Genomic DNA, 26,597 nt, shown 5'->3' on the forward strand with positions numbered 1-26,597 from the left:
AAGGCCTCTGCAATTTTCAACTGCCAGTCGGTTTCCGATCACATCTGCTAAGTTTAGAACGGCAGGAGAGTGTCATCGCACTTCGCGTTCCGATCAGGCCCTGGGCCAGGTGGCCCAGGTGTTGGGCCCGCGACCTTCTGTCGCTATCAAACTGTTATCTATAGTACTTATAGTACTATATAGTACTTATCAATAGACCGTGAATCTTCGTTCGAGACAGAAATCGCAAGTTTAATTGCGAGAAGTATAATTTAGATGATAATGTCTTTTCTTTTCTTCGACCATTCGCGCTGCAAAGTATTTCCTCCTTTTTATTCCACGAATTTGGAATAATATTATATATAACTAAAGCATATTTCCACGTGTTATTTTGCAACCTAATTCAAACAGCTGAGAAATACTACGATTGTTCTTACAGATATATCCGGTTTAGTGTGTCTAAAGTCTGCGATTCTTCTCCTAATAGCAAATCTTCGTTTTCCATGTAATAAATAATTTAACCTCGAGCTACTGTACCGTACACATTGCATTAATTAATAAACAAATTATTATTTCAGGCCGCTGCAGTATGCATAGACTGCAGCAACGAATAAATAAATGATTTCACTGAGACACTGCACTGAACGGACTGCATAAATTATTTAGATTGTTATTGATTTAGACAAAATTCAACAGAGGATCGTTTCACGATTTTTTGCTAACGCTAAAATCACCGAGCCTTGCACTCGGTGCACTCAGTGCCAATGCATATTGTTTCATAAACATTTCTACGTTAAGAATCGTAAAATTCTCCCATCGTTAACTTCTCGAATAACAAACGTAACTGCTACGCGTAACGTCAAGCTGTGGAAGCTCGACATTTTGGCGAACGCATTTCTAAATTCTTCGTTAAATTCCGCGGGGACAGCGGTGGATCTCGGCCGTCTGAAGACGGAATTCAAGACCACTTCAGGGAGTTCGGGTAGATTACCCGCTGAACGTAGAAGTTTGACGGAGTTCGAGTAGTTTAACGTCTGATGTACACCAGTTTCTCGCGGTTCTACTGCAAACATGATTTCGCGCAGTAGTGCATAATACATGGTTTATCGAAACAGTTGCCGAAGCGAATTTGGTCACCGGTTCTTTGCGAGATGATAAATTTTATTGCGCTCCAGTTGCTGGAGCAAATTCCCCCAATTTTCCTTAATATTGCGAACAAAAATGCACAAATTGGAAAGAGGAGACTTGAGTATATTGTTTTATTTCCGAATTGTCCATTTTTGTGTACAAGCTGAGGGTCAATTAGGGAGCATTTCCTTTGTTTCCATTCACAGTAATTTCTCCCAGAAATGTTCGGATTCGAAACACGTCGATCTGAGAATCCTAAGTCGCGCTAAGCCACGATTCTAATATTATTCTAATATTCTAATTATATTCCATGTCTCGCGGCTCATTTTTATTGTTGCCTGTTCTCAACAATTGGGAAAAGGAGATGCGAGGCTCGAATAATCCTCGAATAATCGCGTCTCCTCCTCCGAAATTGTCCACTTTTGCGCGTAATCGTCGCACTAAGCCACTATTCTAATATTATTCTAATATTCTAATTATACTCTATGCCTCGCGGCTCATTTTTATTGTTGCCTGTTCTCAACAATTGGGAAAAGGAGATGCGAGGCTCGAATAATCCACGAATAATCGCGCCTCCTCCTCCGAAATAGTGCACTTTTGCGCGCAATCTGAGCGCGAATTAGGGAGAAATTGCTGTATCTGAGCACTCTTAACAAAAATGTTAAGTGAATAAGCAACTATCGGTAACAAAATTGTCAATTTTATCGAATAAAATCGTCTGTTTGATCCAATATTTCAACAGCGACGCTTGCTCTGTGACGAGTATACTCGTCGTCGCTCGATTCTCGCGACACATACAGTAATGTCTCCCTTACTGACGCTCAGATTGTCCACAAAAATAGACAATTTGGGAAGAAGAGATACGATTATTCGAGTCCTGCTCTTCGTTTTTATAATTACGAATTGTCAACAACTATAAAAAAACGAGCCGCGAGGCTCGAATAATCGTATCTCCTCTTCCCCAAATTGTCCATTTTTGTGGACAATCTGAGCGTCAGTAAGGGAGACATTACCGTGTGTAGGTTCGCACTGAAAAGCAGGCGGCCAGGAAGCTAGCTGGTTAATCCTCAGTTTTCGGAACGGAAAATAGCGGTGCAGAGTCAACCGGGAGGAACATAGCGGCGAGCAAACTTGCGGCATCATCTTTCCGGGTGAAGATGTTGTTCCCTCGGGTGACTCGTTACACCCAAAAGTTTCGGGCCGCCTATCTGCCATCTTGAAGGAGCATCCGAGACTGGTTCCAAAGTTTGTGTAATCGTTTGGTACGGTATATAGTTCTTCATGCCGCAACTATCTTGAATAATTCAAGAATTTTACGCGAATACCGATTCCAGGGCGGACGCGGAAGGAACGGTAAAATATTCGTCGTCGATGTGCAACGAACGTCGAGTTCCCGCGCGAACTATGTTGCACACGTTTATGATAAATCGACGTGTTATTTCGAACGGTTATCAAGAGACGCGTCACGAAGGAAACAAAAACAAGCTTTTAAGCGCGAAGTACGTATAGAGACGTTAGAAATAAAATGACACGTTTGGAACGGCAATTTAACTGCAATCATTATTCGGAAGGTATTGTTGTAACGCCTATTGTTAGTACCTTATTGTATCACGACGTGTTGCACGATTGTTGCACGTTATTGTATTAAATGTTACTATTGTTGCAACACGTTGGACGATATTCAATGGCGATGATTTTCGACTGGATTATTGCACGTGACAAACATTTCTTCGACGCAAATTTTTCCATATAAGTGTCTCTGTTATTGAAAATTTTATAAATATAACAATAAAATTAAATAAAATATAATAATATAAATATAATAACAATATAATAGTAAACATAATAATAAAATAAAATATTATAATAATATAATAATATTAATAATATAATTTTATAAATAGGCAGCGAAATTCATTCGTTCGTTGCAAAAATTCAGAAGAGAAATACGTTTAGTGAAAATATTGCAAGAATTTAAGGACACTGTTAGATTATTTTCAATCGAAATGAACGAATACAATTTTATTTAACTCTCGTTTTATGCAATCGCTGAACAAAATCATTTTGCACGAAGATCGTAAATTACATTGAAGCTTAAAACTCTTTATCTGTTCTTATCTACGTGAAAATATTATTCAATATTAACGTATACTCCACGTTCTTTTTTTAAAAGTAGAATCAATCGAAAATCGTGGTTTCGATCTGCTCGAAAATTTGCAGCCGATGAAAACGCGTTCGGACGTCGCGGCGACGCGGACGAAACAAAATAAAAGTTAAGCATCGAATGAAATTAAACCGGACAGATACGATCCGCGAGGAGCGACTGAAATAGCCGGAGCGGGGTCTGTGTATGCGTTCGACGCAGAATTGCATAACCAGGTCGGGAATGATAGAATAGCCACGAGACGTCTTAATTGACCCGAGGGAATGCGTGAATATGAACTGCACGAGATACGATACGCGTTGTGTCTTGCAAAGCGTACGCCGGCCGTCTTACGCATCGTGTTGCGCCATCTTGACGCCTGATCCCCTTCACAGCCTCCTCACACCCTTGACACAACCTTTTCTTCTCCGATTGTCGAAAGCCGCCACGAAAGCTGTCTCGAAAGCTGCCTCGAAAGCCGTCTCGAAAGCTGAACAAGCTCCTTCCATGATTTATCGAACATCGCTTCTCGCGTATCAAAACGTTTCGACAACCGTTTCGCTGTTCAAATATTGAATCATGTCAGTCTTACGATTTAGTGCCACGCTTTATTGTGGATTCGGCGCTGTTCGCAGTTCGCGAGGTCTGAAATCATCGGAGGAAATCACTGAATGATGCTGGGAAATCATTGAAACGTGTGGAGAGTTTTCTGGTAATTTTTGGTAATTTTTGGTAATTTTTGGAGGATTTCTGTGATTTTTTATGATACATTAATGTGTGCGATAACTTATGAGGAAATCACTGAATGATGCCGGGAAATCATTGAACCGTGTGATGATTTTTCTGGTAATTTTTGTTAATTTTTGGTAATTTTTGGTAATTTTTGGTAATTTTTGGAGGATTTCTGTGATTTTTTATGATACATTAATGAGTGCGATAACTTATGAGGAAATCAGTGAATGATGCCGGGAAATCATTGAACCGTGTGACGAGTTCTCTGATAATTTTTGATAATTTTTGATAATTTTTTGCGGATTTGTGTGGTTCTGTATGATACGTTAATGTGTGCGATAGATTATGATGCATTAATATGTATGATATTGTGTGATACATCAAGGTATATGATACTATGTGATACAAGCATTCCAAATTTATCATGTATCACACTGTGTGATGCAGAAACTGAGAATATAAGATGACTGGCACTGTGTGATATAGATATTGAAAATTGAACATGTATGATGCTGTATGATAAACTGAGACGCATGATATTGTACGATACATTAAAGTGTGTGATACTCTATCATACATTAAAGTGTATGCTATTGTTATAAGACGAACATTGAAAATTGAAAATGTATGATATGGTATGATAGAAAATTGAAAATATAGGATGTGTGACACTGTCTAATACAGACACTGGAAATTGAAGATGTATGATGCTGTATGACAAACAGAGACGCATGATGATGATATATTAAAGTTTGTGATACTCTATTATACATTAAGGTGTATGCTATAATATTATCATAAGACAAACATTGAAAATTGAAAATGTATGATATGGTATGATAGAAAATTGAAAATATAAGATGTATGACACTGTCTAATACAGACATTGGAAATTGAAGATGTATGATGCCATATGATGCAATTGTTGAAAATATTTGAAAATGTACGACACTATATCATACAGAAATTGAAAATTGAAGATGTATGGCCATGTATGATAAATCAAGTTCCATATTACTCTCTGATTCGTTGAAGTTCATGATACTGTATCATACATTAAAGTGCATGGTGCTTTATGATACAAAAATTGTAAATTGAAAATGTATAATGCTATCATACAAAATTGAAAATATAGGACGTGTGACACTGTCTAATACAGAAATTGAAAATTGAAGATGTATGGCCATCTATGATAAATCAAGTTCCATATTACTCTCTGATTCGTTGAAGTTCATGATACTGTATCATACATTAAAGTGCATGGTGCTTTATGATACAAAAATTGTAAATTGAAGATGTATAATGCTATCATACAAAATTGAAAATATAGGACGTGTGACACTGTCTAATACAGAAATTGAAAATTGAAGATGTATGGCCATCTATGATAAATTAAGTTGCATATTACTCTCTGATATATTGAAGTGCATGATACCGTGTGATACATTATTGTGCATGATGCTTCACGATACAAACATTGAAAATTGAAAATGCATAATGCTATCATACAAAATTGAAAATATAAGATGTGCAACACTGGAAATTGAAGATGTATGATGACGTACGATGCAAATATTGAAAATATTTGAAAATATACAACACTATATGACACAGAAATTGAAAATTCAAGATATATGGCCTTGTATGATAAATCAAGTTCCACACTACTCTCTGATACATTGAAATCCATGATACTATATAATACATTAAGTTGCATGGCGTTTTATGACACAAACATTGAAAATCAAGAATGTACATCATTGTATGATAAAAAAAACTGAAAATATAGAGTGTCTAGTATCGCTGCATCGGTTTCTTAATCACTGTGTCACTCGACTTTCGTCGGCAACTGTTCCCTTCCGGACCATCAATGCACAATTGCAACTTATTCGCGGTCGTACTTGAACTCGCCCTCCGTCATAGAAGGTCGTCGCGTTATCGAATGCTTATCTGCCAGCATCCTAACCGACAGCAACCTCAATAAACGATCCGACCGGATCGCTATATGGCGTTCGCGCTCGAATATTTCCGCGGAAAGCATTCTGATAAGCTTCGGCTCCCCGATGTTGAAGAATGCCGGGCACGGCGCGACTCGGCGACTCGTCCAAGAGAAAGAATATAGGAGGTCGATGGAAACACGCGCGAAATGCCCCGGCCGGCCAGGTATACACGACCAGGGGACTTTCAGGAAGGAAACGAAAAAATACTGCGCCGTAAAAATGTTTCCCCGAGAGGGAAAATCCCTGTTGTATTTTTGCCGGCGTAACGACGGCCGGGGCTGCGACGACCGCGATCTGCAAGCAATTTTGCGCTCGATACGTTAGCGAAAATATAAAGGCGCGTGACGGGCGTGCGCGACTCGTTGCGATTATGCTGTATTCTTCGTGGTAACGTTCCTTTTTTCCTCCTCCGTCGGATACGCTTTTTCTTGCCGCGAGATTCAGGTGCTCGACAAATTTTGCTCGACGGGACACGTGTTGCGGGCCGGGAAACGACGGTCGTGGATTCTTGGAAAAATAAAATGGAGGACGTAGAATGGAAGGTGGGCCGATATGTGCTTCTTCGCGAAATTTTTCGGTAAATCCTAAACGATTGTTACTTTCTTTATTCTTTAACGGTGCTGTGCACCTTTTTTAACTCCTTGACTCTACTGTATGTGCTCACTATACTCATTTTCATGCGTTATTTTATGAAAATTAGGATCGACGAAGTAGACTTTTTTAATCTTTAATTTAATAATAATATCTAATATCTAATATATATTATATATATTAGATATGCTATATATAATATTATATATTATATATTATATATTATTATATATCTAATATATATATATATTAGATATGCTATATATAATATTATATATTATATATTATATATTATATATTATTATATATCTAATATATATATATATTAGATATTATATATTATTATATATCTAATATATATATTATATATTAGATATTATTATATATCTAATATATATTATATATATTATATATATATAGGTCAAGAAATCTGCCTTTCTTGCGAGTCAACGTTACACTGTCGTGTAACAACACGACATTTTTGTAACAACTGGATTTGTATAATTGTGGACAAATTCTGGACAATTGTGTAACAACTCGATCTTTATGCAAAATAAAAAAAAGTCTACACAATTATAAAACAGTTTCAATGAATCAAAAACAGTGTGACCTAATTATTAACGAAATTAACTCTCTTCAACTTGTCACTGTTCTGTATTTCGCTTGCCCAATTCTGCCATAAACTGCATATAGCAATTAACAGTCTGCTCACGGCAATTAATAGCGATCGCATCGGGGTTTGAAATTTTGCAAAAATTCTGTCGATTGAAAGGAAGAAGCGGACGGCAGAGCGAGCGCGACGATCGCTGGAAATGATCGACGGGAATCGTAGCTGTACGCGCATAGAAACTCGAGAACATGCTCGACACGTGCGATCCACGAAGCAACGTGCCCGCAGTGACATAGTAGCCTCTCTCGCTTAATCGGATGATTATTCTGAGATCATTCTTACACAGCTGATGCTGGTCGGCGCGGTTCTAACTGCCATTATACCAAGCATACCGCTCAATCTACCTTCTCTTGCTTCTTCTTTGTCCACACCACTCGGATTGTTCCCCCCGCCAGGGTCCCATTGTGAGCATCCAATACGATTTCTTAAGTTTTAATTGCGGTACCGATCATCCGAAAACGAACGGTCACGTCTGCGAATGGCTGTTTTTTAACAGTTCTTTCAAAATCGAAGATCAACAGCTAAGATATAGTGTCGTTCAAAATTTATTAAATTGTTTAGACGAATGCAAGTTGTTTCGTTCTTTCACGCTAAAAATGGAAGACGATTTTGTCAATGTTTCGAGTGGAAAGAGAACTTTCTGACACTTTATCTGGCAGCTTTGAGATCTGATGGACATGAATAATCGAGTAGAAAAGGTGAAATTAGGTGAGTCAAATTTGACGATAACTTTCTTCTTTTCGATTCTGAAAATATTCATTTTTGATCTATGGTTTGACGAGGTTCGTTACTTAACGTTGAGTGTATAAAATAATAATAATATAAATAATAGGAATAATAGGAATAATAGGAATAATAGGAATAATAGGAATAATATGAATAATATGAATAATATGAATAATATGAATAATATGAACAGTATGAATAGTATGAATAGTATGAATAATATGAATAATATGAATAATATGAATAATATGAATAATATGAATAATATGAATAATATGAATAATATGAATAATATGAATAATGTGGATAATATAACTAATATAAATAATATAAATAATATGATAATATATACTATATAAAATAATATAAATAATATGATAATATAAACGATATAAAATAATATAAATAATATGATAATATAAACGATATAAAATAATATAAATAATATGATAATATAAACTATATAAAATAATATAAATAATATGATAATATAAACTATATAAAACAAAATAAATAATATGATAATATCAACTACATAAATAAAGTTCTGAGTATCCGTAGAGCAATGCGAAAAATGGCAGGAATTATTGTTGAAATATTCACGGTTCGTCCAGGTTCCGAAACTCGCGGGCTTGGAATGCCCGTTTATCGGGCCGGTAGACCGATTACCGATTAAAATTGCATTTCGAACGTTTTCCATTGCCGGTGGCTGCCTAAGAAAGGAAGGGACGGCCAGATCTTTGGACAGCGGCCAATCGAGCGGGTCAATGGAATCGTGTAGCGGCGCATCGTCTCGAAATGTTTAATTAATGAGCCAGATCGATTTCGTAATTTGGCTTTATAATTCCGTTTCTTCCGAGTCCGGGATTAATGTTTTACGTCCGCCACGGGCCATCCGGCCCGGTCGTTTATGAACAGGCCAGACGTTATGCAAATCCCGGGGCTGATACGATGAATGAAATTCCGTCGGAATACTGTATCGAGATGTATAAAATCGACGGCAGGATTCCTACGAGCCGATCATTGAATTATTCAGTGGGAAACGAAGGTTACGGTGCCAATTCTGGGGCGAACGGTTTCGAAAAACGATGCAACTGAAAGCGCGATCCGTTGGTCTTTAATTTCAGCGTAACTTAATTTCAGTAGTTTTCATCGACCGAAAGTAGTAACTTATCGATGCTTGTATTTATTTGTATCTCTGTTTAAGTATAATTAACAATTATAAAATTCAGTTCATAGCAACCAGATCTCGGATTTTTATGCAATTCCTCGGTTGCATATTTCGCTCCAAGAAAATTAGGACGAGAGAAAAACTTTCTTCGTCAACTAAAAAAGATTACTTGTTGTAAGCGAAAAAAATAACAACGCCATTGGAACACGTTCATTTATACTCTTTCTTGCATTTGAGAAGTCTGCGCATGCTATAAATGTTTAAAGATCCACAGTCTAACGATAACATTTAATAGACTGAATTTTGTTTGTACAATTTTTATGCTATTCTTATGGATTTTTTATTTAATCGGGGAAAACGTGCTAACAATTAATTTGTATACTTATTTAAGAATTTCTTAGTATAGTATAGTATTTAAGATTGTAGTAAGTATGTTCATTTAAGAATGTTTCTGCTACACTTGTTCAATTTTATTTATTTAAGAATATAGTATACTATAGTAAGTATATAATCATTTAAGACTGTCTCTGCTTACTCTTATTTAATTTTATTTATTTAAGAATATAGTATACTATAGTATTTAAGAATATAGTAAATATATTCATTTAAGAATGTCTCTGATACACTTATTTAATTTCATTTATTTATGAATATAGTATACTATAGTATTTAACAATATAGTAAGTATGTTCAAGACTATCTTTGCTACACTTATTTAATTTTATTTATTTAAGAATATAGTATAGTATAGTATTTAACAATATAGTAAGTATATTCATTCAAGAATGTATCTGCTACCCTTATTTAATTTTACTGATTAATTCAAGAATATAATAAGTATATCTAAGCTTATTTATACCAAGAACATCATGGAACTATTTCCAATAATTCATCGTTAAGACACTAACAAAATTTGGAGCTAATAAACAATGCAAGGTAAATGAAATAAATACAAATGTGATTGTATTCTATCGCTTGATCCTCGCGACACCATTTAACCGATTAAATTATAATATTAAAGTATATATATCGCAGCGTTCAAATGTTGATTAACCGTGCGTCAACGTTGTATAAACAAAAAGGAAAACTCGCGTTCACGGGAAATACCATTTCATTACTTTACCAAGTAACATTTCTTCCAGGAAACAGACGCGAAGACGTCGCGAGAAGAAAAAACGACAGCTTGAAATCCGCGGCCGGGAACTTTATGGAAATCCCGGCCGCGGCGTAATACGGATCGAGTGTAGAAAGAAATTGACGAACTTTCACAGCAAAGAAAAAAGAATCGGGAAGAATAGTTTCGGGGAGGATAGAGGGCGCTGCGGACGGCGAATAGAAGAGCTTTCCGTTGCGCGAAGGCATTTCATAATCGCGCCGCTGAAAAATATTACGCCGCGGGCCGCGGAAGTTCCTTGCCGCGATGAAAAGGAGGCAGCAAGTCTTTCCTTTCATCCCATTGTCGGCCGACCAGGATATATATTTGCTAGTTGAAGAAGCCCGGGGGACGGAGCGGGGAACGAAGGACGAAGCGTCTTTCGACGACGGACCGGCGGAATATATTTCGTCTTGGCTCGCGAGCCATTAGCGGAATTAACGGGGAATTAAAACGCATTACCTCGCCGAAAGTTGCGGAGCCAAAACATTTTCCAATCCGAAAGTTCTCTGGGAATGATAATCGAAACTGCGGACTTTTCTTTGGTCGCGGTAGAAAACGACGAACTTGGACGGCTAGGAAGACGTTCGAAGATCAAATGGGACGAGCATGGAATAGCTTTTAAAAATGCTTTTATAAATGCTCTTCTTACGCAATGTTGTTCAATTTATTAAATTATTGAAGTGTATAGATTTGTTTGGCAACCTTTTGTTTCATATTTGTAAGCTTTCATTGTTCATCGTTTCTGGTAAAAGTATTTTAACTAGTTAGTTGTGACGCCTCCTTTTCAGAGCGCGCACCTATACAGAGTGTTCCATAATTATGGTAATGCCTGGAAAAGGGTGATTCCTCGGGTCATTTGAAGCGACTTTTTCCTTAGCGAAAATGTTCTGCGAGGCTCCGTTTACGAGTTATTAACGAAAAACGCTGACCAATCGGAGAGCGAGCGCGGCCAGCGCTCCGCCCTTTCGGCCAATGCCGCGTCACTGGCCGTCTGACGCAGCGGCAGTGGTCACGAGGGCGGAGCATCAGCCGTCTCTCATTGGTCAGTGTTTTTCGTTAATAACTCGGAAACGAAGCCGCGGATTGCATTTTCGCTGAGGAAAAAGTTACTTGAAATCATCTTAGGAATCTAAACGTCTTGAAATTTCAGAACATGTTTTTGTTTTCACTAAAATTACAATTTAAATAGCCAATTGTCACTACTTTTTATGCTGCACAGTATATTATTTCGTTGCACGGATGAAACTAATTCAGGAAGTTTTTATTTTGTATCTTTACGGTTTCATGATTCATTATTTTTCGTAAAAGTACGAATTTGTCGCAATGATAGAAATTTCAGATATTGCAGGTTCGGATAATAGAAGCCCTACTGTATGTCGAATGCCTTGGCAACAACCATAAATCGGTTATATTAATACAATAAAACCGTTACATATTCAACAATTTTCATTTTAATTTCAAGCGTTTTCTTTTTCGAACGAATCTTCGTTCAGCATAAATTTCGTATTTATTTATGGTGGTTAGATGATGAGATAATTATCCACAGTAATTACTGTCAGCTAATTCGTTACTATTTGTTTAGCGTCGAGTCAACGACGAACAAGGAAAAATGTAATAATGCACGATACTGTCGAACGTTCATTGTTAAAATTAGAAACGGTGACGCGCATGAGGCAACTTCGAGCACTTTATGCTCATTTCCTAGAAAACGTTTCGCATTAGAAATTCGCTGCCCAATGATAATGACATTCTTAGATTTATCGAGATTCATGAAGCTGGCCGTTACGTGCGCTCCGGCCACGCAACGCCTATGGAACGTGTAAAATGTTTACTGTATTATACAATTTGTGTGTGCAAGATGAGTCGGCCAGTTGTGAAACGGGTTGGCTCTTGGTTGGTCAGAAGGCAATTGTGCAAGAGAAAGTTGAATGACTAGAGGAAGATTCGTCCGTTGGTGTGGCTTCTCTGTGCGACGACACCCCTGAAATGTGCAGATGCACTTTCTGTTCAACGAATCTTGGGTCATCGTCGCCAATGTTCATGATCACATTGCAATGTTCATATGCGAGCCAAAAAATTATCTTCGGTAACATAATCGATTTTTAAGTTTCTTGAGTTCCTTGTAGATATTTTTAAGTTTTTAGTAGTAATAATAATATAATTCAATAATTAAATAGTAATTTAAATTAATGAAATAGAAATGTAAATAATTAAATAATAATTTAAATTAATGAAATACAATTTTAAATAATTAAATAATAATCTAAATTAATGAAATACGAATTTAAATAATTAAATAATAATTTAGATTAATAAAATAACAGTAACAAAATAATAATAATTTTTTAAACTTCTTACAGATATAACAGAGCTATCAAATGAGCTTTATAATTGCAATGTATTAAAAAGTAGTTTAAAGAATTGTTCTCCTGAACAATCATATCCAAAAAAAATACGTTAATTAATTAAATTACGTTAATTGACATAGTTTCTCGACTTGCAATAGCAATTGACGTTTGTCAACGATCATGCTACGTCAAGAGGAAGCTTACGAATTCTTATTTTTCAAAGAACTATAATATTTCTGAAGAAATTTTTACATTACTGAACTCACTATTTCTATTAAAAAATTTCTTAAATAACCTTCAGCCATGAATTACAGATTTTTCACACCTATAGTACCACAACTGACCTAATTATGGAGAATATACTTTACCGTGTTACGAAAAAAACTGCTCATTTTCAACGCTTCGAACTATCGCAACCATGAAAAAAATCCAACCCAGCCTCCGCCGTATCCTCTCAACGCTAGCAACCATAACCGCGGATCGAGCGACGCATGTCAGAAGATCGTACCAACCGTTTTAAAAAGCGACGAGAGATACATATTCGGTTCAGCCTAAGTGGCCCTATTAGAAGACAGCGACCCATTCCCAGATTCGTTTCTCACGTAAGACCGTTTGACTCGTCTTGGCCAGCGGTTAGGGTTAACGACGGATCAGGTCACCGACCTCTCCCAAGACTTGCCAGACTGTCTCGCGGAGCGCATAGTTTCTTGGGAACGACGGGGGCACGGCGTTTCTATTTTTTTCTCTTTTCAAGAATCCGTCGTTATAAATACGCGGCCGGTCGCCGCGACGCCGTTCAGCGTTCGAACGAGACCACGACGAACGGACGCGGACCCTCACTATTTTTAGTCGAACCTTTAAACGAGTATCTGACATCTGGCTGGTCGGGGATCAAAGGTCGCTTTTATAGTTAGAATCCGCGGGACCGTAAATACCGGTCTCGCTTCATAGATGGAATCAGAATAGATCAGCCTCGTTGATCAATGGAGAAATCCAATAATTGCGACGACTACTCTCGTGCAAGATTGAGCAACGTTTCCGGGGACACGGAAACAGCGGCTCCCTGTTATCCGCTGGCTACGCCACTGTCTCCTTCTTCTTCTTCTTCTTCTTCTCTTTGGAACTCTTTCGGCCTCGTCAACGGCGCTTTTCCTTTTAATCTTCCCTTCGACGATTGTAGCACGCGGTTAGGCCCAAGACTGCTGAATCTCGCTCATCAATGATTACTCGCTGATGATCGGAGCCCGAATCTTGGCAAATTAGATCCGACGAGGTAGCAGGTCAGCAATTTTTATGCAACGATGTCTGCCATGTCTTCGGAAGAATGTTTTACAAGTTCTTTATCCATGAAGATGGAAGAACTTTAGCAACAAGAATGATGGACTTAAGCGTTTTATCGATGACATGCTGCCGATTTTTAGCGCCTGCCTTTTGGATAACAAAAGCAACAGATAACAATTTGGATAGAACTGTGCTAGAATTTTTTTTGTGAACATATTAGACATACTTTTCGTGGTTGTCTACGTTTGCGTGTTTTCCTGGCAGCGTATTATTATAATGTATTATAAAATGTTATTATAGTATGTTATAAAATATTATTATAATATATTATAGTAATATATTATAGTAATATATAATTACTTTTTACCCCTAACTAATATATATTAAATATTTATATTTATGTATTATACTATAATATATTATAGTAATATATATCATAAAATATTATTATAATATATTATAAAATGTTATTATAGTATGTTATAAAAAATTATTATAATATATTATAAAATGTTATTATAATATATCATAAAATATTATTATAATATATTATAAAATGTTATTATAACATATTATAAAGTATTACCGTATTATATATTATAAAATGTTATCGTAACATATTATAAAATATTACCGTATTTTTACGGAAAAAAATTTGCTGTAAATCGAATCTCGAATTACCAGTTCTCGTGAAAACGTCGAAGCCGAGAGATCGAAAAATTGCCGCGAACGACGTACAGTAATGTCTCCCTAATTGACGCTCGCATTGTCCACAAAGATAAACAATTCGGGAAGAGGAGATACGATTATTCAAGCCTTGCGACTCGTTTTTTTATAATTACCGATTGCCAATAACTATAAAAACGAGTCGCAGGGCTCGAATAATCGTATCACCTCTTCCCAAATTATCCACTTTAGTGGACAATCTGAGCGTCAATACGGGAGACATTACTGTATTACTGACAATCAAAGCAAGAATAAGATTGTCCATATCAATTGCAACAAATGCGAGCCGAATAGAAATTTCTACTAAACCAAGACTATTTTTTTTATTATTTTAGTGAATAAAATTTTCAAAAATTCAGCTCATTCGTCTAATATTTACATCCTTGGTGAAAATTATTTTCAGAATTGATTCATCAATTTTCAGCGGTGCCTCAGAGCACAAAGGGTGAACGCACTCTCATTAAAAATTGAAATCTCGCCATTTTTATATCGCGAACGCACAACATCCGTAGCTTCGCAATTTCCTCGGTGAATTGGCCGTTAAATCGGGTCGATATCCAATTCATTTAATCCTATTTATAGCGCTAAATTTTGTGCAACCGTCGCGTATGCCCAACCGCTGCAACGCTATAAATAGCCTTGCTTCATTGATTCCCGTTTAATAGTTAACGAGTTCCAGCAATTTCCTCGAATCCTCCCCAGATTTTCCAGTTTTCCTACCGTGCCGTTGCCAACGCCACGATAACGCGCGCCGTTCGTTTTAGATTCATTATGCTTGTTCAATTCTTGGAAATTATATAAGCCGTATATATATCGGCAACCGCATTTCGGGGGGGAAACGCGATAACATTCGCGATTCTCCCCCGGTGCAACGGTAATAAACGTTCGGCAACGCTCGTTTCGGCAACGATCGAATAATATTTAAGTATAATTAATCGAGCGTGATGCAACGCGTTCGCCGCGTTGAACGTTACGAGAGACGAGCAACGTGTTTCGGCCGACGATTTATGCCGAGCCGAAGACGTTTGCGGGCACGCATAATGCGGAGTCGGAGACATTATATCGCGTGAAATGTCGTAAAATTAAGAACAATGCCCCATAAATCTTGCGGACAACCCAGCGGATTCCCGAGGAGCCCAACGACGGCGGCGAGCAGCCTCGGAAAATGACAATGCGTCAGCTTTTTATTCTCCGAGCATAATGATCGTCATTGGGAGTCTAATTAATTGTTGGAGAGAGAAATATTGTACAATGAAATGTGGAACGATGAATGGATGTTGCGAAACGAAACCGCGGTGATATCGTACTGCGAATCGATTGCTGAATCGTAGACCGAGCATCTTTACGCGGTAATGATTGTAAACTTTTATGGAGATTTATATAGAGACGCCATTTGCATATAGACGATTCGGAAACCAATCGGTGCATGGTGGGATTTTCTTCGAGATTCAGTTGCTCTGGGCGAACGCGCAATTTTATCGCGGGATCTTTCGGTTCATAAATAAATGTAGTAAACTATAATGTATAAATCTAAATCTAAATATAAATCTAAATATAAACAGTAAATATATAAATCAATGTAGTAAACTATAATGTAGAAATATAAATATAAATATAAATAGTAAATATATAAATCAATGTAGTAAACTATAATATATAAATCTGAATATAAATCTAAATAGTAAATATTAATATAAATCAATGTAGTAAACTATAATATATAAATCTGAATATAAATCTAAATAGTAAATATTAATATAAATCAATATAGTAAACCATAATATATAAATCTAAATATAAATATAAATAGTAAATATATAAATCAATATAGTAAACTATAATATATAAATCTAAATCTAAATCTAAATAGTAAATATATAAATCAATATAGTAAACTATAATATATAAATCTAAATCTAAATCTAAATAGTAAATATATAAATCAATATAGTAAACTATAATATATAAATCTAAATATAAATCTAAATAGTATAAATATATAAATTAATATAGTAAACTATAATATATAAATCTAAATATAAATCTAAATAGTATAAATATATAAATCCACATAGTAAACTATAATATATAAATCTAAATATGAATCTAAATCTAAATCTAAATAGTAAATATATAAATCTAAATATGAATCTAAATATAAATCTAAATATTAAATATATAAATCAATATAGTAAACAATAATATATAAATCTAAATATATAACTATAAATATAAATTTAAATATAAATCTAAGTAGTAAATATATAAATAAATATAGCCAATTTCTTCGCAAACAAACAATAGACTAGCATTTACGTCGACCACGGAACGACGAAACAAAAATTGTTCAGAGTGAACTGTTTTCCGGTGAAAAATCATCCGTTCGGCGACACGAAGCTGTTCGCCGGTCTCTTCACTTTCCGTAAAGTGAAAATATGCATAAAAACTCGCGCGACAAGCGGTCCAAGAACGTAACAGCGAAGTCGACGAAGTTGTAGTCCACTTTGCGCGTCGAGTCTCTTTTCATATTACAAGCGAAGTTTCGCGATTCCGCGAGGCTCCCGTCTGAATAATTGAACGATTCCTCGAGCCCTAACGATCGGCCGGCGCGTGAAAATAGAATACGGGGGCTCGTTAGCAGTCGTTCAAATGAAAATTTCAGCATCCACGAAGGCTGAAGCCAGCGTTCTCAGTATTATCGGTAATTAAGCAATGCGCCGCGCGGAGGAACGGCGCAATTTCAGGCAATTGCGACGGCGAACGCGCGGGACGCGCGCTGTTTCGCGAATGGTTATGGAACGGTGCCCGGCCGTTCCGTGTCCGTTGGATTTCCGTGGAACGGAAAGGGATTCCCAGTTTTGAGAAATGCCGACCGCTTATTACCGGAACGGAAGAATTAATGCCTCGAAATGCAAATTGTTTCCGAGCGGCACGCGGCGGCGACGGCATCAACGGCTTCAAAAATGTTAAACCGGTCGAAGGGAGGGCGGAGGTGGCGCCAATGGGACGTTTCATCTTCGAAGACGACGTAAAAAAGATTGTAACGCTATTCTAGTTCGACTTGGTACCTTTCGGAAGATGAATATTGTTCGACTGTAAATGTACAGTGAGTGACAAAAGTATTAGGACATTGGCGTAATTTTGACTTCTACGCCATGTATTTAAATAAATATGCATTGAAGGGAGAAAATGCTTTACGGTACATTAAAGTAGAATATATATACTCTATCTATATATCTATATCTGTCTCGAGTATATAAATAACTATAAATAATCAAAAACTTTCGATTTAGTATAAAACGTCGAAACGTCGAATTTTCACGTCGCATAAGTATTCGAGCGCCTCGTAAAATTAAGTAGAAAAGATATAAAAATGAATTTTTATTTTCATTGTTATTACTAGTTTTATATCTCTATTGTTTAGCAATATGCTTCAAGAAGCTTGACATTTTAAGAATTGTTATTTATTTATTTTTATGTTTCCTCAAAATCCGCTTGAGCTGACCGCAAAAAAACGAGTTTCTATGAAAAACTTACTGCAATATATTAAAATTGAGTTGACAGTCTTAAAGTAGAATCAATTTAACAATAAATAAGCTAGCAACGAGATAAAGTAACTGCATTGTTTCTTAGTCAATTCTTATGTTTTCTCAACATCTGCTTGAGTTGATCGCAAAAAAACGAGTTTCTATGAAAAACTTACTGCAATATATTAAAATTGAGTTGACAGTCTTAAAGTACAATCAATTTAACAATAAATAAACCAGCAACGGAAAAAGTAACTGCATTATTTCTTAGTCAATTTTCATGTTTTCTCAAAATCGGAATTTCCAGCCCCTCCCCTACATCAATATCAGCTGGTAAATGGGCCAAAAATGCGTTCGCTTATTGATACACGATTAAAATCGCAATTCCCGTTGAACAATTCATCGAAAAGTTCAAAACCGTGGCTTCTAGGCACTCAAAACTTACGAAATCTTCGCCGGTAGATAATACGTTGCGAACGAGAAACTGTTGAAAAAGTCCACGATTTAGAAAACGTCGGAGACTTCACCGAGCGTTTCACCTACGATTAATTACCATTCGGATGAAAAATGATGGTCGCAACGCCAAAAAAGTTCCGTTCGAAGTCCGTTTAAAAGAGTCGGTCCGGTAAAAAAGGGACGACGCGTTCACCGGCTAGAAGAATCGGAGCGTCGGCAGTTCTTCGGTGGATATTTATCCGAAAGTGGAACATCGCCGTGCCAACGACCGGAATCGATCGATCGAACCCGAAGGAACGCGTTATCCGGCGTCCCGCAGGACGAACACGTTCTTCGTTCCAGTCTTTCCGCGAGATATGTCGCCGCGGAGAGATGCATTCCAGTCGTTGGGACCGGGCTGGCCAAGGAATTCGACCCCGATACGAGAAAGTGCTTTATGCTGTCGCGGAAGACAAAGGCCACACGGGTCCCTAAAGTGTCCATAATTCTTTCCAGCGGGACTGACACGCAAGGATATTACAAGGACCGCGGGCATTCTTTTTTTTTTCTTTAGATTGGACGACCCACTTTTACACGGTTCCTCGAACCTCGAACAGGGAACGACGAAGCCAGGATCTTCGAAACCGGTTAGCTGAGTGTACTATGGTTTTGACGAGTATACTCGTCGGCGGGCGAAATGTTGCTATTTCTTCGTGGCGAGTATACTCGTCGTTGGGCGAAATGTTGTCATTTCTTTGTGACAAGTGTATTCGTCGTCGGGCGAAATGTTGCAATTTAATCTTGACGAGTATACTCGTCGTAGGGCGAAACGTTGCCATTTCTTTGTGACGAGTATACTCGTCATAGGGCGAAACGTTGCCATTTCTTCGTGACGAGTATATTCGTCAGCGGGCGAAATGTCGCCATTGCTTCGTGACGAGTATACTCGTCGTCAGGCGAAATATTGCAATTTAATCTTGACGAGTATACTCGTCGTAGGGCGAAACGTTGCCATTTCTTTGTGACAAGTATACTCGTCGTCAGGCGAAATATTGCAATTTAATCTTGACGAGTATACTCGTCGTTGGGCGAAATGTTGTCATTTCTTTGTGACAAGTATAGTCGTCGTCAGGCGAAATATTGCAATTTAATCTTGGCGAGTATACTCGTCATAGGGCGAAATGTCGCCATTGCTTCGTGACGAGTATACTCGTCGTTGGGCCAAATGTCGTAATTTCTTCGTGACGAGAATACTCGTCGTCAGGCAAAATGTTGCCATTTCTTCTTGACGAGTATACTCGTCGTCGCGCAAAATGTCGCCATTTCTTCTCGACGAGTGAACACGTCAATTACAGTTAAATGATTAATACGGCGTGATTGCAAAGCGATCATTTATAATTTCTGGTGTAATCTGACCTCCGATTTGCACATTTTGCACTCGAAATTCATCCTTCCGTAAATTATATTCAACCTATTTTCAAATCAAATTCATCTATTTTCGAATTAGAGTCGCTCCTTAGCGAATCGAATTCACTTCTGTAAAAATTAAATTTTTATCTTTGTGAAAATCGAAAGTTCGCCCTTTCGTGAATATTTTATTTTGTTACACTATTGTTTCACTGTGGATTTTATACGCTTACGACAAAAATGAATATAAGTCAAATACAATACTGTAAAGAGATTGTTAGAATTTAAGGACATCATTGCATTATTTTCGACTCGTTGCAATGATTAAACTAAGGAAAACATTTTCATCGGATTTATGTTTCTTGCAATGGACGCAGCAAATTTATATTTTAATGAAAATCGAATGAAATTTTTGTCAAGCAGGTTCCACGTTCCAGCGTTAATGCAAGGGTGGTCGGAGGACATCACAGAAAACTACTTTCAGGACGAGGAGCCCTTTGAAGTTTCGTTGAAACAGGTTTCCAACAATTTTTTCCAGGCTGAAATGAGGAATCCGCGCTTTCCGGGGCAAATTTATAAAATGCAGAGAAACACGTGCGTTAAATAAATGTTTATAAATATTGACAAACATTGATATTCTTATTTTTCTTCTGTTATAGTGTTATTATACATTTCACGGGTTTTTCGTGTTATTCTTTCTATATATGATAATGATATCGCTATTTTTCTGTTTAGCAACAACAATCTTCTAACGAACGAAAGAAATGTCTCTTAACTCTAAACTCTTTTTATCGAACGACTTTCGAAAATTAGAATTTTATATAAAGATTTTAAATTTTTGTAATTATTTAATAGACGTGTAATTTTTTGTAATAGACGTCTCAATTTTAACAAGAAATTGATATATTCGGTAATAGTTATCACAGAAAAATGTGTTGAGATTCGACACTTTTCAGGCACTAAGGCGAAATTAATGAACAAATCTCCCGGACAAAATTTATTCAGTATTCGACCAACAATAAATTGTATTGATGAATAAAAGTTTGTATAAAAGTCCGCATAAAAGTTTGTATTCAATAAGAAATAAAATTGCGGCAACAATTTCCTTCTATAAAATCATATAATTTTTGTATTTCCTTCGACAAATCGCGAAGGCATTTCGTTCGAAAATCGATTAGCCCCGAAGTTATGATTTTTGCCCGGAACAGCCATGCACGTGTGGGCGCCTCGGTGTTGCGGCGCGCTCCGAAAATCGTTTCCAAACGACCCGCTCGGATTAGCTGCCTTAATATGATCAATTCCTCGCGCGAGTCGCCCCCGATCCAGCGAAAACGCCGGTCTATCGGCTCCGCGAAGAATTCAAAGTGCACGGTATCAGCGTGCGATCGAACGGGAAAGCAAGCCGATGCATCAATGCCCGGGAACTTCTCGGACATTCACGGAATCCCGCGCAGGATTTACCGCGCTCGAAAGCGGTGCCAATCGAAGGGACGATTTAAAAGCGTCGTCGCGTCGTTAGAAACTCGTTTCGCCCGCTCCATTTGTCAGCGAGCTGCGAATGCATATTCTCCAGGACACGCCGGAAGCGTGTTTACGGGCACGGGGTGCTCGGTGTCGACGCAGCCCCGGATTTATCATCGATTGTTTTCGCCGGCGAAGATTGCGAACTGGGTCAAAGCCGATCACCGCGCAATCGCGAAGAAACACGCTCTCTCTCTCTCTCTCTCTCTCTCTCTTGCATACACACACACACCAACGTAACAATTCGTTCGATTCGGAGGTCTCCACTCGCGGCGAGGCGCTTTAATTAGACGTTTTAATTGGTAATTAGGAGAGATAGGAGTGGCCCGCGTTCCCGCGCGTCGAGCCTCCCGAAAATTCCATTGCTCGTTAGCGATCGGCCCCCCTTCCTTCGTTCGTACCCCTCCCTCCGTCACCCTTTCGATAATCCGGCCGATGTCCCCCCCTGGTCTCCCCCCTCATGCCTCGTCTTTACGTCGGCGGCGGCGTTAGGACTCTTACTTTGACCATTGGACTTTGAATCGGTGTCTACAGCACTGGCCTCTGGAATACTTTGTGTACGGATCGACTGATTGCTGGAGGACACTCTCTGAACGGCCTATCCCAATTCAAAGCAAACTGGTCGCAGCCAGAAACAATCAGCTCTCCCCTTCGACCGTGCGACACATCAACTTCCTATAAAGGTGTACAGGGTCTCCCGTGTTCCCTGTTCGTTTGCTCTCGAATCGGTCATCCCGCGGGAACTTTTGCCGGTAGTATTGGGTTGGAAACTAAGTTCACGCTGTTTTTGTTTTAATTTTAATATTCCGCGTGTCGCAATCATTCGGAAGAGGATGTTTTGTTCTACCGGAATTGATGTTCTTTTTTGTTTTTTTTTGTTCGAGTTAATTTATGCTGATTTTTGGATCGTTCAAATGGAATATCGAGTTGAGAGAAATGAGCATTTTCGATGCGTCCTTCGTTTCGCTTTTTTAATCAATCATTCTGGTTTGAGCAATTTTTTGAAAGTTAATTTTTCAGTACAAATTAACGATTAACGAGTTCCTGCGGGAACTTCTGCCGGTGCTATTGAGTTGGCAACTAAGTTCACGCTGTTTTTCTAAATTTTAATATTTCGCGTGTCGCAATCATTTGGAAGAGGATGTTTTGTTCTACCGGAATCTATGTTCTTTTTTTGTTTTTTTTGTTCGAGTTAATTTATGTTGATTTTCGGATGGCTGAAATGGAATATCGAGTTGAGAGAAATGAGCATTTTCGACGCCTCCTTCGTTTCGCTTTTTAATCAACCACTCTGCTTCGATCAATTTTCTAAAAGTAAATTTTTCAGTACAAATTAACCGACTAATTAATCGATAACGTATTTTCCCTGTTCACAACTTCTTTCCAACGATCAACAAGATTTTCAATACCTCGTTGACAAAAATCACCCGATTTCGACTCGGAAAAATTCGTCCAATCAAGCTCGCTAATTTTTATTGTTGTCAGCTAAAAGCATGCGGAACCCATGCTTGTCTTCTTTAAAAGAGTACAGTAGGATTATCTCGGAAGGAGTTACAATTATAAAAAAAATGTTGGTACAAAAATTATCTGGTACAACGAGTTACATCATGTAGTATTAATTGTATTCTCGTGAGAGTAATAATACAGGAGATCCGAAGGTCAATATAATTTTCTTAAATAAAAGGCTATATCTTTTTCTTCAGAAAATAACAGCAGAAACTGAGAGAAATCTGAAAATGTACTTAGGTATATGATATTATTCCGAGTTCGATGAGGGTAAATCGTTTGCTTATGTTCACATAGATCGTTTATATTTATATAGATCATCTTAGATCGGTTCATCTACGTGCACAGTCTATTCGCGCAATAAAAAGTTCAAATATCAAACGCTCTTACAATCGAGCTCCCACATTATCCAACATTCCCCTCAAATCAAAGTGCTTCGAGGGATCTAAAAAGACTAAAAACTAGTCTAAAATCTAGAAAAATCAATTCTCTACGCTTCCTCGCGAAAAACTCGACCCTCCAATCGCAACGATCGGCAAAAAAGCCATCACCCAAGGAACCTCCCGAATGTAGAGCGTAACAGATAAATCGTTTGCTTATGTTCACGTAGATCGTTTATGCTTATGTATATATGCATAATATATTTATATTATGTGTATATATATATATATATATATATATATATATATATATATATATCTACATACACAACCTATTTGCGCAATAAAAAGTTCAAATATCAAACGCTCTTACAATCGAGCTCCCACATTATCCAACATTCCCTTCAAATCAAAGTGCTTCGAGGGATCTAAAAAGACTAAAAACTAGTCTAAAATCTAGAAAAATCAATTCTCTACGCTTCCTCGCGAAAAACTCGACCCTCCAATCGCAACGATCGGCAAAAAAGCCATCACCCAAGGAACCTCCCGAATGTAGGGCGTAACAGGTACACGTCCCTTTGTTGTTTCGCGGAGCGGAACACGCAGCTAATCCTGTCCTTGGTAGCCGCGAACTGCTATCAAAGTTTCGGCATTGTATTTCGAGTCCCAAGGCTGTATTTTCACCGTTTGAGGGATCGCTATTGGATCAGCCGGCGTAGCTGCGGGAACTATAGCTACGACTCTGGCCAACTTTCCCCGTAAAAAGACAGTCCTCGGATCTAACGACGAAGTTAGAATCGTCTCGGAGACACGAGGCTTCGACGGTTGCCTTCGAATCCATGGCGCGGACACAGTTGCCTGCGAAGGCAGAATCGTTTTCGATAGACTCTGCGGAGAAGACTCACCGGAAACTGGAGCAAGGATGGATGACCCAGTGACCTGCAGCCTTTTGCCTGATCCGTTCCTTCATCAGCGCCTTCTTGCTGCCGAAAAGCTTCATGGCCAGCTTGTTGTCCGTCGGCTGGAACAGAGCCTGGAGCTGATTCTTCAAGAAGCTCTGCTTGACTTCCTGGCCCGGGAGACCCGGACCAGGCTCCTCCTTCGGCGTCCCATAGAGGGACACGTCGTCCACTCCGAAGTGGACCTTCCCGCTGCCCTTGTAATTCATCTCGTTGCCTGAAACAGAACGTCATTCCGTCAGAGCCGACCATTAGAGCCGCATTTTTGCTGCTTCTACCCGGCTGTCGAGAGCTGTGAATTATGGTATTTTCTTTTTTGTACCGGAACCTGAGGAGCTACCCCATGGACCGTGTCATCTGACTCTCTATTTAACCTTCGGTCACCCGGGGTCTTCCGCGACCCGCACCCACGTTTCACCGAGGCATGCTTGCAGAGCTCGAGACCCTCACCTCGTGGTCCGATACTAACACACGCGCAGCTTCGTCACTGTCGATAAAATGGAGTGGTCTCTAGAGACACCGTAGACGGAACGCGAGGGTCGATCCTAGCTTCGCGAAGCACCGAGAGCAGCTATTTTATTATTCCTTCGTGAAAAAATGACAGGCACGTGTTCGTTCGAATTTTTAAGCATTTTTGTTGGGACGTGTGTGTGAGTGGGTCAGAAATTAAGATTAAGAAGCTCGTGTCTGTTGAAATGTGAGAAATATGTTAAAAAGACGAGCGAGATAAATGATCGAGTTACCGCGAATTTTTGTTTAACTCTGAATTGTCTTCACTGTAAATTCGGTCATGAAATAATGCTGCGTTACTGAACAACGACGTTCGTTGTTTCTCAGAATGAGGAAAATTTGTTGAACAAATTTCTTTATTGATGAGAGAGAGGATTGGAGAATTTACTATGCAGAGAAATGGTGCCATTAGCATAATTTTAGAATTCAATTACACTATTTTCAATGTATTGAGACTACTAAAAAAAAGAAATACATTTTTATATATTTATTATATATTATTATATATTATAATTATGTGTATTATATTATATTATATTATATTATATTATATTATATTATATTATATTATATTATATTATATTATATTATATTATATTATATTATATTATATTATATTATTATATATTATAATATATTTACATATATCTTGTTTTGTGCGAGACAAAAGTCCATAATATTTTTTATTAAACTACAGATATTGCAGTATTACTAAATTAGGTTATGTCAAGTTATAATGGTGCACCGCGCTAAGATATTTATCTAGGAAAAATGTTTATTCAAACAGAAAGTTACTTTATAGCTTTATTGTTTATCGATCTATGCTTATTATTATAAATTTCCATCAAGACTCTACTTCTGTGTATAAAATTTGTTAGCAAATCATTGCTGCGATCCTAAAATCAGCTTTACGATATTAAAATAATATTTAATAAAACAATATTTAAACATTTATTAATAATTTAATATTTAATAATTTAATTTAAACAATATTTAAATATTTATTATTTAGTAAAACAATATTTAATTAAAGAGCAGACAAAGAAATCAGATAGAGGGCAGATAATTGTTAGAAACGAAATCAAAGACGCGACCAGCTGCGGTACACTCTATTGAGAAAATGATCGAGAGAAGTACTTTGCCGAGAGAAAATTAATGCGGAAGTGAAATCGGGGATCTATACGCCGATATATTACTGCAATAGCATTTATTACCGACTCCCAGTTCAATGGAGTTTGATGCGCCATCAATTTTACGACGCTGCACGCAATAACATAGTTGCGTCCCCATCTCAACGAAGATTTTTCATCCCCGCGAATCATTCGACGAACGATCGCAATCAACCGACAAAAGTATCCTTTGTCTCGATTTTTGTTTATCCGCACGCGTGATCCAAGTACATATATCACCAAAGAGTAATTTATCCGATGAAAATAAAATTCAGAGGTCGACTCTTTAACAATGCAGCTTGCATTTTGCGGAATCTGACCGTAGCGTGCATCGAATGCATCGCCGCCGGAAATTCAATCCGTTCGTTTCGATCGGGAAAAAATAATTCCTACGTTCGAAAAATATGCGGCGCTCGAAAGCATTGATTGCGTTTAAAATATATATATAATATAAAATATAATAATATATATATAATAATAATAATATAAAAAATATATATATATATGTTATTTAGTATATTATATTATATTT

General features: G+C 37.5%; 1 protein-coding gene across 12 annotated transcripts in view; it reads right to left on the bottom strand.

The window, feature by feature from the left end:
- Positions 1-26,597, bottom strand: part of Ih (hyperpolarization activated cyclic nucleotide gated potassium channel Ih) — a 375,005-nt gene that overhangs the window by 103,261 nt on the left and 245,147 nt on the right. For all 12 annotated transcript variants that reach the window (XM_076525911.1, XM_076525906.1, XM_076525903.1 and 9 more), the window contains one exon: positions 24,333-24,603. In XM_076525911.1, the coding sequence (XP_076382026.1) occupies positions 24,333-24,603 (271 nt within the window). The remainder of the gene's footprint in view (positions 1-24,332; positions 24,604-26,597) is intronic.

Source organism: Megalopta genalis, chromosome 13 (assembly GCF_051020955.1).
Source record: "Megalopta genalis isolate 19385.01 chromosome 13, iyMegGena1_principal, whole genome shotgun sequence".
NCBI lineage: Eukaryota > Metazoa > Arthropoda > Insecta > Hymenoptera > Halictidae > Megalopta > Megalopta genalis.